Source organism: Pimephales promelas, chromosome 4, assembly GCF_988280905.1.
Source record: "Pimephales promelas chromosome 4, fPimPro1.hap1.1, whole genome shotgun sequence".
In the NCBI taxonomy this organism is placed as follows: domain Eukaryota; kingdom Metazoa; phylum Chordata; class Actinopteri; order Cypriniformes; family Leuciscidae; genus Pimephales; species Pimephales promelas.
The window spans coordinates 40070478-40089869 of NC_142772.1; the positions used below are offsets into that span (position 1 = coordinate 40070478).

At 36.6% G+C, this 19392-nt stretch overlaps 2 protein-coding genes across 5 annotated transcripts in view; both read right to left on the reverse strand.

Annotated features, from left to right (window-relative positions):
* The window catches only part of atp8b5a (ATPase phospholipid transporting 8B5a), a 34669-nt gene extending 23795 nt beyond the window's left edge, over positions 1-10874 (reverse strand). The window contains exon 1 of one of the 2 annotated variants that reach the window (XM_039658593.2): positions 10656-10874. The gene's annotated coding sequence lies outside the window, so the exon portion shown is untranslated. The remainder of the gene's footprint in view (positions 1-10655) is intronic. The other variant, XM_089130513.1, reaches the window with a different exon arrangement.
* Positions 10875-15274: 4400 nt separating this feature from the next.
* The window catches only part of unc13ba (unc-13 homolog Ba (C. elegans)), a 103244-nt gene continuing 99126 nt past the window's right edge, over positions 15275-19392 (reverse strand). For all 3 annotated transcript variants that reach the window (XM_089130512.1, XM_089130511.1, XM_039659959.2), the window contains 2 exons: positions 19024-19183; positions 15275-16829 (listed from right to left, as the gene is read on the reverse strand). In XM_089130512.1, coding sequence (XP_088986638.1) covers positions 16544-16829; positions 19024-19183 — 446 coding nt within the window. In that variant the 3' untranslated portion in view covers positions 15275-16543. The remainder of the gene's footprint in view (positions 16830-19023; positions 19184-19392) is intronic.

Here is a 19392-nt window from a genome sequence, read left to right on the forward strand (position 1 = left end):
GAAACCCGCCCATTGGACAGAATTCCATAGTGACACAAGAGCTAATTTTAGACGAGTGTGTTTAAGAATGTGTTTTAAATGTACAGCACACTCGCTAGAGAACCTTGGGAAGAGCTGTTTTCCACTGCGGCCACAGCTTGGTTACGCTGTCCACATAAACTAGTCATTATGAAAACCCCCCAAAAAACATTTAAAGGGTTACAAATCAGTACAAGTCCCATTCTAGTTTAAATTGAAGACTAAAAGTGGGAGTTTACCCAAATGTGTGAATTCTGTCATCGTTTACTCGCATTCATGTCATATGAAACTTAAAAGGAGCGTTAAAGGAGATATTTATCTCAATAAATGTCATAGCTGCTATTTTCGATTCAATGATAGCAGACAGTAAGCAAAAGGATCATTTAAAAAAAATTGAAAGCTATGGCAGAAGGGAAACATTTCAAAGCTATGTGACTTGGAATATAGAGTACAAGTTGTATGGACTGCTTGTATGTCACTTTTATGATGCCGTTTTTGTCCGTTTTAAAGTTTGACTGCCCCTAGTCACTGTATTATTTCATTGTATTGGAAAAAGGACAAATGTCATAAATGTTTTATCATTTATTATCATATTTTTGACTCTACATTCCATTGTAAACTGTATGATCAACATGCACTGCAAGATCTAAATAGCAATGGTATGCACAACAACTTTCCCACTCCAAATGTCAGTGACTGAGCCCATAAAAAACTATTACAGCATGTTTTGAGACAGAGACAACACCCAAACCAAATGTGAAAACTTTGTGAAGTTAATTTATCAAGAGAGCATAAGATGCAGGGAATGATTTACAGTAAAATAGGCAGAATAGGAGAAAACTAAAGCCACAGAGTGAAAAAGAAAGTTGGAAAAAGATAGACGTGCGTCCAGTCAAACCACAGAAACATATAGGGGGGGTTCTGAGGGGGTGCAAGAAAACAATGCACAGACCACAATATGCACACATAGAAACCACATATGCAGGTGCATGTCTGCATTCACACAGGCTACAGGAATATATGTCTCACTGCCACCACTATAAGGTTAGGCTGTAACCTCACTGTACACAAAAAAAGGAGTCAATGAGAAAATTCACATATGAAATGTGCCGATACCATTTTAATAAATTAAATTATCACAAGTGTTAAAGTGAGCAAGACCTGTTTGACAAAATAAGGTGTGGAGGGGGCTGGAGGTGAAAAAAGCTAGCAAAGAAAAGGGTTTCTCCCTTTTCAACAAGCCCACACTTGCCTTGTAAATTCCAATTATATTTTAATATTTTTTTAATTAACTTAGCAAACTTGAATTGAACTGTAATTAAAAAAACATTTAAAGGTAGTATATTTATCCGTGTCAAATCAATTCAAAATTAAATTACAATTTAATTTCCAGTGGGTTGGAATTTAAAATTGTGATTAAACTGGTGAAATGACCATACTCATATAAATTCGAACTCATATTCTCAATGCTGACCAAAATAAATAAATAATAAAAACTAATGTCATACATCAACTGTCCCATTTTCAAAGGCTCTGACCTTCTGCTATTTGGAGGAAATGATTGGCAATTTTACAAACACAGTCTGGAGCCAAGAAGTCAAGTGGCTGTCATATGTGTGTAAGGGGCTATTGTGTGCTATCTTATTTTCCACCTTTCCCTTTCCTAAGTTCCTGTGTGATGTGATTATAAAACAAATGGGTGTGCATACGTGAGTAATATCTGATGAGTGAATTTAAGAGAAATCTGAAAGGACTGAAAAAAATTAAGATCCTGCCTTTTGATAAGCTTTGGTGTGGTGTCTCACATGCATATGAGCTGACATTATCTGGTCACTATTACTTCACACCACTTCAGATAACAGTGCCCTGCTATTTTTAAAACCTATGACTGTAAATGTGTCTTTTTACACAGAGAAATTGGAACATAGAAATAAGCGTCATAGCAGAATCACAAAATTATGTTAAAAAATGTTTTATGAAAGTAAAAATGGATTATGGTGTCAAATGCCAACACTACTGACAAATGTTGGTTTTAAGACAAACAAATAATAGGACAAATCAGTAGGGTGTGAAAATAAAGATACAGAAACCACTTTTGAAAGTAGGGCAGTGGGTAGATCAAGGGGTTCTGTAGAATCCCAATGAAGACAAAAGGAAATGCTGTACACTCAAAAAAATAGCTCTTTAACTGAACATGATTCATTCATGGACAGTGGTTCCATCACTGTAAAAAAAAATATTTTCAAGATTTGTTATGACAACATTTTTTCTTTTGTCAAATCAACTTAATTTATTTAGTTCAGATAACTTATTATTTTGAGTTTCTGATGATTAAAAATCAATCTCCATTGCATTAACTCACTTTTTCCAGTTCAATCAACTTAAAATTAAGGCAACCAGTTGAGGTTACTTATTTTTTTAAGTTAAACCAACAATATTTTTTTTTTACAGTGATGTGATTAAAATAAGTAATCTTAACAAAACAAGAACAAATCAAACCCAGTAAAATCAACCATGAAAATCCAACTACAATCAATGGTGTTCATTTGACTTGAAAGAATGATTTTAGTTTTCACTTTTAATTTTCAAGATTTGTTATCACAACATTTTTTTCTTTTGTCAAATCAACTTAAATAATTTATTTAGTTGAGATAACTTATTATTTTGAGTTTCTGATGATTAAATTAATCTCCTTCATTGTATTAACTCACCTTTTCCAGTTTAATCAACTTAAAATTTTAAAGCAACCCAGGTAACTTACTTTTTTAAGTTAAACCAGCAATATTTTCTTACAGTGTTGAATTAATGGTTTAAGTTCACTTGAATTAATGGTTTAAGTTCACTTGAATTAATGATTTTTAGTTTACTTGGATTATTTAAGTTATCCTAAATGTAATGCTTCTTGTTTAGTTTATATGTCTATAATAACGCATTGGACAAAATCCATTTGGATTTGCTATCACAACATTTTTTCTTTTGTCAAATCAACTTAATTTATTTAGTTCAGATTAACTTATTATTTTGAGTTTCTGATGATTAAAAATCAATCTCCATTGTATTAACTCACTTTTTCCAGTTCAATCAACTTAAAATTAAGGAAACCAGTTTACTTAATTTTTTAAGTTAAACCAAGAATATTTTTACAGTGATGTGATTAAAATAATAAATCTTAACAAAACAGGAACAAATCAACCCCAGTAAAATCAACCATGTAAAACCAACTACAACCAATGGTGTACATTTGACTTGAAAGAATGATTTTACTTTTGACTTGAATTAACGGTTTAAGTTCATTTGAATTAATGATTTTCAGTTTAATTAATTATTTAAGTAATCCTAAATTTAATGCTTCTTGTTTAGCTTATATGCCTATAACACATTGGACAAAATCCATTTGGTCAGTTTAATACAATTCAAGAATTTTCTCTTTTTTCAGAATAACTCAGAAAAGACAAAGGAAATGTAATATACAATTTATTTACTGTCATACCTTTCTACAGTATAGCAAACGCATAGTAATTATTAGCTATGGGAGTTTCTGCATTCTGAAGCTTCTAGAATATCAGTAAAGGCAGAACACAACGTGGGTATAGGAAATATGACTGCATATTCATTTATTAATGTGTGTTTATAGATAAATAGACACTTTTAAATAACTATAAATCAAGACAGGGTAACTGAATGCAGAAAAAGAAACTCCAACTCAGTCTGGTAAACCGTGAGGAAATCAGGATGAAAAACAAAACATTGTGATTTGCAACATTTTGATTAACCGCTGACAGATCATTCAATAGAAGGAAGTGCTAATGACAAACGAGTGAATACAATGTAGTCTGCACACACTGTGGGAAAGCTAAAAGATTAGCAACAGCATGTGTAACAAAACATTGAAACATAATAATAGTGAGTAATAACATAAACAAAAGAATCCATATATTATAACATTTTTAATTGAACTCTAATTTGTATTATTAGTCTCCAATGGATCAGTTTGGAGTGTTGATAGCGAAACTTAGCTAATGTGGTTGAGCACATGCATTTCTAAACCGTATGAAACACGCAGTGACTTGCAGCAGGATTCCTCAGAAACGCGGGGATTATAGTGAGTAACTCCAGTCTGGAGGTGACGGCAGATTAGAGATGGGTGGGGAAGATTCTTTCAAACTGGAGTTTACTACTGAAAAGTAGCGAGTAGTCAGTATAGCATCTAGGGATGGGACGATAACCGGTTTCGCGGTAAACCACGATAAAATATACTGACGGTTAGTAATATCGTTTAAAATGTAATTATCATTAAAACCGTGTTTGATTATCGCGATTTTAATAACTCACTGTAAATCCTGTCGGCCAGTCTGACGCAGCCGCGCGCCGCACGCAATGTTTACTTTTCGAGAAGGAATGGCGGAAGGCAGTGACCGTGCTTGGGAGATTCAGCCTTTTAAGAGGACCAAATCTGGGGAGTGGTCATAGTTAGGCTTTTACAAAAGTCCTGAGGGAAACTTGATCGAGGATAGTCACCCTGTCTGCAGAACAAAAAGTCACTGTCCAAAAGAAAACACTTCAAATCTGCCGAGTCGTCTTCTTGTGTAACCATCACCCGCTGTTGTATAGCGAACGCAAGGCAAGTTAACTTTGACCTCAATAGCAAAACTACGTCTGGGAAAATATTTGGCACGAAATGTTGTTTTGAGTTTAAAAATTCACTCACTTGTCACTCACTTGTCACTCACTTGAAATAAGTGAAGCTTCCGCGAAGAAAAGTTTGCAGCAAGTGTCTTTGAGCCAAAAGACGAACGAACATCTTCAAAGAAGATTATTATTAAGAGTGACGTTTTAAGGGATAGTAATGTATAGATACATCACGTATTACACCGATTTTATTTTTACCACATAATTACGGGGACATATTGAATTGATAGTTTAGCTAATGTTTTAAATCTTACCCGTTTATAAATTCATTTAGTAAAACAATCGTCCAGACAAGATGATCACACCAATATTATCAAACTCTGTAAACAATAAATCAACTCTGATTTCATTTTCAAAACAATCAAAAACCGGAGACACAAGACGGCCGGCAAGTTGTATTTGAATGAAACGAGCGCGTGTCCGTTGTGATATTGATGTGCGCTGTGTGTGTAATAATGCGTTGTTATTGACGACGAGCATTATAAAGAAGGAAATGCCATAGAATAGAATCTTGCTTAAAAAAAACTGCATAGAGCTGCTTGTTTATTTGTTGTTTGTTGATTTTCATTGATAAAACTTGATGAAATGTTTTCAGTGTGAGCATCAGTTCTTTTTGAACACTTTCATCTAATTTTAACAAAACCGTGATAATATTGATAATCGCGATAATTTTGGACACTATAATCGTGATATGAAATTTTCATACCGTCCCATCCCTAATAGCATCTTTACAATAGTAGTTGCTTACAATAAAGTACCACTACCAACAAAAGTATAACAGCTTTAAAGCTATTTAAAGGGGCAATATATAAAATATTTCATATCATTTAAATAATTTAATCGGCTACTTTTTAATCAATGAATCTCCTGACTTGTGACAGCATCAGAAACATTTATATGACTAATGATATTTTTTTTTACTTTAAAATAATGGTCCAGATCACTAGTTGTTCCTGCAGAATAACACTTCAGTAATTAGTGATGCACTTTAATATGATATGCACTTAAAGTCCCCGTGAAATCAAAATTGAACCTATTTACTTTGTTAGCGCATATTACTAGTCTTGTGGTGAACAATTAATCCGTGCAAGTAAAAATAATATTAAAAAAATGTTTTACCTTGGTAATCTTTAATCAAAATCTGAAAAGTTACTTCCGGTCTGGAACGGTTTCTTTTTCTGATGACGTAGGTTTCACAGTTTGGGTGGGGAAACGCTTAACCACTCCCCTTCAAGCCGTTAGTTTGCTATGAGCGAGAGATGGAGAGGAGGAGCGCTAGAGTAAAACCCTGCCCTCTGTTCAATATTCCGTTTCACTTGGAAATACGTCACAGCACTGGAGAAAAATCGTTTGCAACTTCCGGTTCACGGGGACTTTAATATAGTTAATAACTATATTAAGAGTAAAAAAAAGACAATTGCTCACATCTCAGACACGAATTAATCTATCTATCTATCTATCTATCTATCTATCTATCTATCTATCTATCTATCTATCTATCTATCAATTAATTACAGGAACGTCTGTCTGTATGTCTGTCTGTTAATCGTATATCTCTCGAACCGTTAGTCCGATGGATTTCAAACTTGACGGATGTCTTGCTACGGGCACGAGTAAGTGGAGTGCCAAGTTTGACGTTGTTTGGATTAGAAATGAAAAAGATGTCGGTAAATATATAGGTAAAAGAAACACACATTGACTTTTGCCGCTCTAACCGCTAGCAACGTTCTGACATTAGAGAGGGTTGAATTCGATAAAACTTACCGATTAGTTATGTTTACCATATTAGTAAATAGTAGAATTTGAAGTGTTAATGTAGTACTACTACTGTACATACTCCAGCATTACTTCCTGCATAGTTACTTACTTATAAATGATGGACCATTTTTCTAAAGTGTTCCTGAAACGCGCTTCTAGAATGTTTGATTCATTTAGTTTGGCTGTAAAGTTTGCAATACACTATTGTTATTATACACTCTAAAAAATGCTGGCTTGTTTTAACCCAATTTTGGGTAAAATATGGACAAACCCAGCCATTGGGTTAAAAATGTAATTTAAAAATGTAACCCAATGGCTGGGTTTGTCCATATTTTACCCAAAATTGGGTTAAAACAACCCAGCATTTTTTAGAGTGTAGTATAATATTTTATTACAGTATAGTTTAAGATATTTATATATGTATTACATACAGTTTAATATGGAGTATGTAGTTTGTTTCAGAAAAAAATACAGTATTTTGAAAACCTACTGACTACGAGTAGCTTAGTTCCACTTCAAACTTTGGAAGGCACATACAGTATTCAACAGTCTAATCTAAATAGTAACTTATTTACAAATATTTAGGTTTACCAGATGTTTTTCAAAAAGTTTCTTTGAAAATGTTTTTCTTTTTAGCTATGCAACTAGATAGGCTAGGCTTTTTCAGGGTCCAGGTTCAAAAAATAATAATCTGTGTTTACCAAAGTGTATCTCAGACATAAACCATGCAAAACTCATCCACAGAGCTTCAGGAAGTCCGATAGGACCACTTCTCCATAACTATTAGTCAGGTCAATAGAGGTAAAGTTGAGGAAGACGCACTGAGAGATGACTTTCCCTTTAGTTTACATATTAAAGTGTTAGTAAAGGAATGTTGCTTTCCAAGCAGAACAACTCAATAAACACAAGCACCCATCCTGCACTAATGCGCTGAGACGGTAAAGGAAACTCTCAAGAACTTCTAGTTATACATTAAAGGTAGCAGCATTATCTCTACGTAACCCGTCCTGAAGCAGACTCTCTACTACTAAATATCTCTGTAGTGCGCTGTAGGCAACACAATGAGAAGTGTGCCACTGTTGCAGTGGGATTTCATCATTTCCTCAGCTTCACTCAGGAAACATGCTGACTGAGACGGTCAGAGGCGGGCATCATGGGAAAAGCCTAACGATGGGCGGCCGAGAGCTAAAGAGCAATGTTATAGCATCTCACTTGAGATAAATGACTGGGCCTATTATGTCATTTTAACCTGGTGTGAATTTGTATTTGTAAAATGCTTTTGGCATTTATGGTCCTTTGATGAAGATTTGTCAAATGATGTCAGCCAATCTAGAAATAAAACAATTCACTCAGCTGCTCCTTTTTCTGTCTACTTTCATTCAAAATTGAATAATTTAATTGAGATCTCTGCTTACTGGAATTCTTCATGATATTGCATTAAGCTCAGGTCACTCCTTCAATGCAAATTTAAGGGATTTTCCTATCTCCCACACTTTTATCATCTACCAGTTAAAATACACAAGTCGAATGGCTAGGAAAACCAATAACACACATCTTCCTTTAAACAAGTTGCGTGGTTTGAGGGATGACTCACATGCTAAAATGTAATGCTTGGAGTCAAGTTAATCCCTATAACTCAAACTATGAGCAGTTCTAGTTGTGATAGTGATGTTAAAGGAGTAGCTCACTTTTTAAAAAAACTTTTGCTGATAATTTACTCACCCCCATGTCATCCAAGATGTCCACGTCTTTCTTTCTTCAGTCGAAAAGAAATTAAGGATTTTGATGAAAACATTCCAGGATTTTCTCCATATAATGGACTTCATTGGGAACCAAACGGTTCAAGGTCCAAATGAGAGTTTCAGTGCAGGTTCAAAGGGCGACACCAGATGACGCCAGATGATGAATAAGGGTCTTATCTAGGACCCTTCGAGTCATGACTCGAAAAAGAATTTGTTCATTTTGATGAACGAGTTTGAACAGGAAAGTCACAAACGCTCATCAAAGAACAGAGCAAGGCGACCATTTGAGCTTATAAAACTTAAACTTTTTATTTTTTATTTTTTAAATGACTGATCGTTTTGCTAGACAAGACCCTTATTCATCGTCTGGTTTCGTTTAAAGCCTTTTGAAGCTGCACTGAAACTTTCATTTGGACCTTGAACCGTTTGGTTCCCAATGAAGTCCATTATACGAAGGAAATCCTGGAATGTTTTCATCAAAATCCTTAATTTCTTTTCGACTGAAGAAAGAAAGACATGGACATCTTTGATGACATGGGGGTGAGTAAATTATCAGCAAAAGTTTTTTTAACGGTGAACTACTCCTTCAAGCATAACTAATAATAATAAGACTACGCCATAATAGTTTAAGGCATGCTACAAGACTGCTGCCCTTCTTCTGTTGTTATTGTTAGTAAGTTAATTTGCTTGCAACTACAATTTGAGGAACTCAGTAACTTCTTGTTTTATTGGTTTTTACTGAAATCCCCTCATGGGATTAAAAAATTGAACTAAACCTAATTTTCTACTGTATTGTGTAATTGTACATTTATCCATTCTAAAAAGGAAGAAAGAGAGAAAATTAATTTGACACTTCAACTAGCCTTAATTGAGATCATAAAACAACGTCTAGAAGAGGCAATAAAGCGATAAATCACAACTAAATGGAAAATCTATAAGACATGAGCAGATGAATAATTCAACCAAGCCTTACAATAGCGCTCAGGTATAGCAAATGAAGGAGAGGCTTCTCATTTTACCAGATAAAGACATGTCATTTCTAATGACCTTTTAATTATTTATCCATTAACAATAACAGTTTGTCACAGAGACAATCATATCTGATCAGACAGAGCCTGCTGTGTGTTGACACTGCATTATTTATCTGCAGCATTTGACAGTGAGTTGGTTGGGCCACCAGAGGAACTCAGGGTCATGCGACAGTCACAGATATGCAAAAAGCCATCATAAACCTTAAACGGCACTGGAAGGCCAACATAAACTCCTAACCCTGAAGAGAACCAGACCAGCGTCCTAAAGCCGATTTGAGAACGTACACATGAAAAAACATGCCCCTCTGCTATCAACAGCACTAGGCTATTCAGCAAACTAATGCAATAGTTACACTGACAATATACTCTCCAAAAAAGTTCCAGTCAGAACCAAAAGACGATTGCATAGAAAAGTAATAGCACACCTTCCCTCAAAAAGCCATAGGATTCAAGATATCATTCAAACATGTAGCACAAATGAGGAAAATAATTAAACCTACCACTACTGTAAATGCGGTAACTTGTAGTGCAACACCAGTCCATCTAATCATATAGGAAGGCAGATACAGTCAGACACTTAACCGGATGAGCTATCTCCTATCTTCATCAGGTCATTAGATGAAACTTTTGAAGGGTATTGTTCAGAATATACAGCAATACATGATATGCTTGAGTTTGCAGGTTTGTAGACTAACACGCTGATATATTGTTAAATATAGTGTAGAGTTAAGGATGCAAACTATCAACCATTATGATGTAGAGTATAAACTGAGTAAATCCCTAGTTTATCCCCAGACTAAACAGACAGATGTGGGGAAAAAGTCAGATTCAGTTTTACAGTACACTACAACACGAAGATGTCTTCAATGAATAATACAATTTCATTTAATCTTGTGTTATCAACATTACTGCCATTTCTATAAAAAAAAAAATACATAAAAAAAACTATTATCAAGTACATTCATTATGAAGATGTCACTTATTCTTTCACAAAAAAAAGTTGTGCTGAAGAACAACAGAAGTCAATTCTCGCCTGGTGTAACTGTTCAACTCTGTTTCTTTGACAGCTGGCTGGGTAGAAAAGTTATACAGTCCACAGGATGCACATTTCCAAACATCTCAGCTTATTTAGTCTATTTTTTGACACTCTCGTACATGTTTACAAGGCAACCATGACCAAAAAATCGCCCCCAGGCTGTGTATCAACGTGAACCTCTCAGTCTTCCCACCCCTCTTTTGAAACTGCTGAGACGAGAAGAATAAAAACTCTTTCACTCTCACAGTCACAGCCTCTATCTTACTTCCTGTGTTTTTTGTTTTGTTTTGTTTTTGTTATTTTCAGGACTGACTGCAGGGTCCCGCTCCGCTGACCTTGACCTCTTGCTGCACCCCTAACTTTTACCCTCAGTATTCTTACCGTAAGCGTCCTACGGTGACATCGCAGTGTGTGTAGTAGGTCTAACAAGGCACTCGTTTCTCCAGCCAGAGATCACCGAAGTCAGCTAAAGAGTCTCCTCCTCTTTGTCTAGCCCTCTTATTTTCTTTCTCCTCCTCCTTTCTCTCACTTTGCAGTCTTCCATCTGCTCTTACTTTGCGTTGATGGGAAACAGGGAGTGTAGGCATCCAGCCTCAATTCACATTCACACACACACACACAAGCGACCCAACCACACAGTCACATACACAAGATAAACAAGGAAGAGGGGCGGCAACAAGTTCTTTTCGGTGTTACTCTTTATTTCTCTACTTGTGACAGTTCATCTGAGGATTCATTTACTCACTTGTCTTCTGGTGTAACAAACTGTCAAACTTTTATTCAGATCCCTCGGCCTCTTTCTGTTTCGCACTCGCCCACTTACTAGAAAAGTAAAAGAAAAGTATCGATTTCCTGCACACCAAAAAAGGAAGCAAAGTTTTCCCCCCCCCATTCCTAACCACCGACAAAGAGCAGCAGTACTGAGCATGTTCACTATGACCACAAGGCCACACACATAGAGAATACACAGAATATACATTTACTTAACTATCTAAACAAGGACTTCTGTTGTTTCATATAAAGCTAATTATAATCACTATAGACAATCACTCAAATCCTAAAAGCTTTTTTTTTCTTAAAAAGTAGACATATAATAATTAAAATAAAATTTAATAAAATAAAAATACATAATTAGCAAATAGTATTAGCTTTATATATATTTACGTTTTCCAATTACACATTATGGAGGTTTAATCATAATCAGCTCACTTCTGGGAACAGTTTTTTCCTCAAACTATAGCCAAGCCAAGAACATTTTCAGAGAGAAAGCCATCATAGGCTGATGAAGCATTTCCATCTTATGAGAAATAATCAGTATACAAGTCCTGATATACAGAACTAAGAAAACAGATTAATCATACAAATCAACACGATAAACACTCATGATGCACATGCATGCACACACACACGTTGGGTATCCATGTTTAATGGGGAATTTCCATAGACATTATGATTTTTATAATGTGCAAACATCACAGAAAGCTTTCACACACACACACACACACACACACACACACAGAGAGAGAGAGAGAGAGAGAGAGAGAGAGAGAGAGAGAGAGAGAGAGAGAGAGAGAGTACTTTCATTAAACACATTTCCATGTTTCCAATTTCCAGCATATTTCCAGTAATCATTTATAAGAGTATCCATGTTTATCCATATATACTTGCTATTTGCAATTCTTCATCTGCTGGAAAACAACAAAGATAAACGTTCAGTTTTACAAAAAAGCAGACCAATGACCAACCCACCCAAAATGTGGAAGTGAAACAATCTGAACGTGACGCAGCAAAGATTGCTTTACTTTAAATGTGAAAAAGAACATGCCACAAAATGTATTTCATTCACCACCTACTAAATATATCCCACTTCAAAATGCCATCATTAAATGCAAATACATTATCTGCATTATACAGAAACCTGATTTTTTTTTTAAACAGGTCACCTCATTAAAAGCAGGGGTCAAGAGAATTATATGGCCTTGTTGTTTTGAACAACAAGGTGGGCAAGGCTGGACTTGAGCAAGCTCTTAATGCATTATAGTCCGTCACGTCTATTGCAATCTCAAAATTCCGGTTCTGTCGACTGCTGGCAGTAGATCCTTTTCCTATTTGGCACCAAAACTTTGGAAAAGTCTTCCTAACATTGTCCGGGAAGCAGACACACTTTGTCAGTTCAAATCTTGACTAAAAACACATCTCTTTGACCTAGCATACAATGTAGACTTCTATAATTCAATGTTAGACTGCATAGTTTAGGTCACTTTCCATAAATCCTGAAGTACTTTTTACATCATAAAAAGGATGGTGTCTACACTAATATTAGTCTCTCTGTTTATCCCGAGGTTTACCGCAGTCCGCCCGGATCCAGGCCGTATCCAGATCTGATGAAGGACCTGCGCCTAGACACGTCGACAACGCAGTCCTGAAGTGTCAACTAGTCTCTCCCCCGTGAAGGCCTTCTTCCCATCCCTTTATCTCCATCCACAAGTTTCCAACGCCCCATGAGGCCTTGCGTCAAAAGTGGGCACGTTTTTCCGGTTCGAAGTAAACAAAGCGCGACTTGACATGCTTGACACTCGTTCATTCAACAGTTGACAGTCATTCAAGTTATAGCGATCCAAACTAGCTGACGATGTGGGAACACAACCTCAACGGAATTAAAAAGGGTGAAATAACATACCTTTACCCTCCGCAGTAGTTGATTGGGAGTATTATAATAACATTATTAATAATCAATACTCATCAAGGCATGGTGACAGACAGTTGTGTGAGCTGACAAACAATTAAAATAAAAAATACACACTTAGTCATTGTGCTTTGGAGTTTATTCAAAATTATAAATGAATTTGCTTCTTGAATACGTACATTACTGGCACATTATTCTGTCAACACAGGCTTTGATCCTGAGTTTAGGTGTAACATCAGTAGCGAACAGCCAAACACATGCTGATAGAGTTTAGAGAATATTAGGAATTTAAACAAATGTACAAAGGAATATTTGTCGTCTTTTGGGAGGTGATGGAAACTACAGTCGTTGGCAGGATCACTCTGATTTCGTTTTCGGCTTATGTTCAAAACAATCACGTTTAAGCCACTGAATTAGTTTAGTCCGGCTATACATACAACCGCGAACAGCACATGTTGTCCCTGAGCTCCGTAACGACATATCTCATAAAGATTTGAGTCTTTAAATAGTAAAATAATTCTCTGAAAAACAGCTAGCCTCTTCGCTAACTAACGCACAAAATACCATTGGAATGCTACTTCCGCCGCCTCACCAGAAGTTTCACCCACTTTATTTTTTACAGGAGCGCCCCCCGGAAACTTGTGGATACAGATAAATCGTTGTAGGGATAATTCTGGTTCACTTCGCTATGCAGAAGCAAGATTTCCATTACACAAGAGTAGATGTTAAAACTTCATGCTGACTTGTACTCGGCCTTCGCCAAGATAGGCACAAACTAAGACGTAGCTTTACAGTAACCAATGCTTCTCCATCCATTTACGCTTCCATCCATATGGTGATGTGAATCTCCTTCTGTCCGGTGTTAACGGCTGCAGCACACACAACGGCTGCAACTACAGTGTGGTCTCCCTAGTGGACCAGCACGACAACCACCTAGATTGAGCCAAGTAGGGGACATCTCTACGGTCTTCAAGTGGGCACCTTCCGTCCTCAGTGTTTTGTCGACAACCCCACGACACCTCAAGAGGACTCAACGGTGACTCTGGCATCCCAGAGTCAACCCCTACACAACTCAGCCCAGCTTACTGACCTTTACTTCCCTCCTGCTGCTGAGGTTGCTCCTTCCTCGAAGTTCAAATGTGACCTAACTACAATCTCTCCGCAAACCAACCATACGCGCCAACCCGGCTGTCAAGTCCCATTGTCTTCGTTAAAGTAGGTTCAGTGGCAGCGGTTCCGTATGGCGTACTACCTACCGCAAAACAGAATATCTGCCCAAACACCAACCGTCATTTACGCAAAATACACAGGAACGTAATAAATGTACAACCTATACAAATAAACCAACAGACTCTTGAGTTTTTCCAGAAGTCTCCGAAACCGTAGCGTGGCGGCCTGTACACAGCCAGCTAGTATCTTTGTCTCAACTACAGCCAGTTGCTGCTCTTCTGCTTCAGATAAGTTCTTTACTGTGCGACACAACTCTTGGCCACTGAATCCGACGTCTCTGAGGAACCGGGTTGTAGAGTGTGCCACGAGTCCTCTCTGGATTAACCTGGACTCTCCATCTTCACTGCTTCAGTGGCTAGATGAAAATACTGCAGTTTCTTCCTCTCATATGCCCCATCTACCGCATCCTCCCATGGCACTGTTAACTCTATCAGTTGAACAATGCGTGCTGATCCAGACCACAAAACAATATCTGGACGGAGGTTAGTGGTGGCAATCTCAGGTGGAAAAATAAGCCATTGATCAAGATCAGCGATATAAAATTCTGTATTATACACTTTTCAAGGCTTGTACCTTGGAACCTATTTCATGGTTTGCGTTCTCAAGCCACCAGGCATTGTTTTGTGTAAATGAGCGGCCAGATCGCATTAAGGGTTTTCTGTTAGAACGATGTTGTGTTAGCGGCCCCTAAGTAAATAACTAATGATCATTGCGACGGAAGTGAATCAATCAAAACTAACTTTATTCTAGAGCTGATGTGAAGCCAAAACAATTTTTTATTATTTAAAGCGCTATATAAATGAAGGTGACTTGACTTGCCATACCAGCATCAGATCCCTTTAGTTTAGAGGAACTTCTAAAGAGAGAAGAAATACTGTAACGGACATGAAAACACAACAAAAGAGAGGAAATTATTCAAGAGGAAGAGCCAGTCATATTGAGAGGTAAAAAGTAGAAATGTAGGCCTTCCAACCACAGATCTATGCAACACAAATATCAATGCTTATTAGCAGCAAAATGATGTTTGGAGAATGAAAGCTGTAAACGACCAGAAGATTCATTCTTAGAGAAACACACAAACACATTAATTCATAAATAATTTATAAACAAATTCAGAATATCAATTCAATCTGTGATCTCCTCCATACTTTAAAATACAGAATAGCTTTGCACATATTGACAAAACATAAAACATATGACCAAAAGCTTAAATTTACAATAAATACATGCACATGTGGTATTTATCTTTAGAGATTGTGTTTACACCTGTTTGGTTGTGCAAATATTACAAACAAAACAAAACATAACTCTATTACATCTCAAAAAGAGAGCATACGATCTACTTGGCACAAGGTAAACAAAGTTTCATACAGTACATCCCTTCTCATCAGCTGGTACTGGTTGGCCTAGATTTGTCTTTTTTATTTGTGTATTATCTGTTTTGAGACATCTGTGGACTAAAACTATGTGAAATAACCATGATCTTTGGAGTATTTGGAGAGGTCGGACCAAAATTGAACCATCTTTCAAGTAAGACAACTCTTAGTTGTCTTACTTGACAACTGTTAGACCACTCCCCCCACTGTAAGACTCCCATTCAGAAGGCCACAAAGAACTGTGTGGAATGAGCCCATAGACTCATGGTTTGGCAAAACTCTTGCATCTTCTTATATTTGATCTTCTTGCACATGCGCATTTCTCGTAATGTCACTGATATCTTTCTTAACAACGAGCTTGAAATATTCGCAAATAAATCATTAAAGTCGGCATTAAACGTCTTTACTTCCATTTTGTGATGTTTATCGAAACTGCTTCACGAACAAGAACAAATGTAGACTTTTTATGGGCTTGATAGTCATAAGACTTGATCCATGAGGAATTGATTGGATCATTCTCAGGCTGTCCCATCCTGCCGCCGAAAACATGATGAAATTTCCATGATTTTTCCAGTCGTTTGATTAACTAGATGATTTTTGTACAGCAAAATTGTAGATGTTTCTAGCCGACGAAATATTTTAGTGATGACTACCTTTTTTGACATCACACTTTGAAAATGACCCGATACTACCAGATTTTCCATGGGACCGTGGGAACGCTGTTCTCAGAGCGAGCACTCATCTTACGAGTAATTGCTCCTCATGAAGAATGATGCAAAGCCAGTCAAACGATTACATGACACTTAAGGCTTTGAATAAACATGCAAGGTTTTATAAACAGTGTAAGTCCTTGTGAATTCAGTTTGTGAAGGCTTGTTTGTCGTCTTTCATTTGCCTCAAATGATCAAAGTCTCTGTTTTAATCAGTCAACTTTCATCATTATGGTCAATTGAAGAGGTCAACCTTCTGCTTCATCTTCACCTCCCCTCTTCAACAGGTCTGGTCTCAGCTTTTAGTTTGACGAACTCTTTGGCAACCTCATCAGTCGAGCGTTGAGAGAGGATTCGTAGCACGGTGGTCCCGGTTTCGTCTCGGTTGATACACGGGCCCAAAGGGCACCAGCACGCGCAGCTTTTCCGGTCTGCTACGTCACGCAGCTGCAGTACTGCGATCCCCACCACCCGGTCCGCACGACCAAAACAGTAATCCTTCACCGATATTTGAATCTCATAGCAGTCCAGACTCATGCCTTTACCCAGCACACTGAGATTGAGATGAAAGGAGGGGGAAAATACACATATGAGTAGATCATTCTCAGTAATATGACTTTAAAAAAAGGAGTGCTTGAGCGTGCAATTAACCATATGACATGTTTGTTTTTCTGAACGCAAACCAGCGAAGCCATGACCAATTATATGTGGCAGGAGGATGATGACAGCGAACAGACTACATTGAACTTTGTCTTATTCTATTATAAACTATTTTGAACCGGTTGAGTCAAGATCTAAGTGATACAAGTACAGATCCTTGTTTTTTCTTTTGAAGACCTGTGAAATGCAATATGAAGAGGCTAATGTTGTATAATAGGTGCTGGGTAGTAACTGATTACATATAATCTGGATTACAGTATGTAATCAGATTCCAAAAACGTAGTACTTAGTATAGATTATATTACGTTTTAAAATGCTCAAGCAAATTATGGTTACTTTTTTATGGATTCCATATTATTCACACAATGGTAGTAAATTATTCATAATTTATTGATTCTTTATCGCCTTTTTTCACCTTTGTCGCCATTGGCTTTTGCTTTGTTTAGTTGGGGACATTTCATTTAAAGGGTTAGTTCACCCAAAAATGAAAATTAAGTCATTAATTACTCACCCCCATGCTGTACCAACCCCGTAAGACCTTCGTTCATCTTCGGAACACAAATGAAGATATTTTTGATTAAATTTGAGAGCTGTATAACTACCACATTGGCTGCCTAAGGGACTGCCTCTTGACGGCCCAGAAAGTCAATGAAGAAAATGTTTAAATATCCCAAGTGACTACCGTGGCTCAACTATATGTTTATCAAGCGACCGCAATTCTCGCGCATGCGTCGTGGAAATCTAAGGAAGTCTCGTTTCTGGCCTACAAGGAAGAAAAGAAATAGTCGAATAAACTCGTTATTTTTGTTTGTTTTTTCGCACAAAAAGTATTCGCGTCGCTTGATAAACATATAGTTGAGCCACGGTAGTCACTTGGGATATTTAAACATTTTCTTCATTGACTTTTTGGGCCGTCAAGAGGCAGTCCCTTAGGAGCCAATGTGGTAGTTATACAGCTCTCAAATTTAATCAAAAATATCTTCATTTGTGTTCCGAAGACGAACGAAGGTCTTACGGGGTTGGTACAGCATGGGGGTGAGTAATTAATGACTTAATTTTCATTTTTGGGTGAACTAACCCTTTAATATTCAACAATATTATTGATCTGCCTGCATTGACACCATTATATGAGAGCTAAACTGAGCCGTACAATGACATGACGGTTTTCTCCAGAGTCGCTATATTATGTTTATAAAGGAACTAAATTAATAACTTTTTCACAACAACTTAAGCTGGACTGTGACACTATTTTCTTCTGGAAACAAACATTGTTACACTATTTTCCTGTTATCTCTGGAAACCTGCTTTGAAAAAAAAAACTTGACTTGATTCTTAAATTTTCCTTTCTAAAAGATTTTGAACTTGACATTCTTATGCTTAATTAATCATTAGCTTTTCTATCAACTCACAATCCCCCTTCAGTTCTTTCATTAACCCCAGTTTGGGAAACCCTGGCATAAAATACTGCTTAATGCATTTCATGTTGATGATAAAAAGAATGGAAAATAATTTCTCTTTATTTTTTAAATATCAATATGGTATCCGATAATAGCATTCAAATCTAATTTATAAACGAGTAAGGTCAAAGGTAATCAAAAAGTAAACAGAATACATTACCTAAAACGGGTAATCTAAATTACGTTGCTAAATACAATTTGTCATGTAATTTGTAATCAGTAATTTGCAAGTAATCTACCCAGCACTGCATAATATCTCTAGGCTAACTGTTAAAATGAATTTTATTACTATGTCAACTTTCAAAAAACGATGATAAGGTTATAAAGTTGCGTATCAATTTACAACGTGTTAATTTGCCTATTTTGTTAAATACAATACCCGTTATTTGAATGTTTGTACAATACATTTAAGAGACATAATTGTACAAACATTGGGCAACCAATTATTAAAGACTTGTTGATATGATCTCTCTCTTTTTTTATGTAACAAGTCACAAACTCAAGTAGGCTAACCCGGGTATTGTTTTGACAAGTAAACTGACTAGCAGAAATCATTAGGTGTGCAGTTCCTACAAACCACACATTTAAATAGAGTAACATTTATGAGAGAGTTGAGTTGTTTTCACTCACAATTGAAATGCCTCATTGTACTTTGCAGTCCAGCAGTTGTTTTTCGATTTGGTTGTGAATTTCCGTTTCTTCTCTGCGAGCTGTGGCCCAACCAGGTTAACCTCCACAAATGGACGAAACATACCCGAGGTCTGCCATTTCATGTCATTTACTGCGATCACTGAAAGAGGAAACCAGTTTGTAAAAAGATGTCAGGGGTGTTTACAGGATTAAATCTTCATCTCACCAGGCACTTAAAGGGTTAGTTCACCCAAAAATGAAAATTCTGTCAGTATTTACTCACCCTCATGTTGTTCCAAACCTCTATGTGTTTATTTGTTCTGCTATACACAAAGGAAGTTTTAATCAAACAGATCTCATTCCCCATTG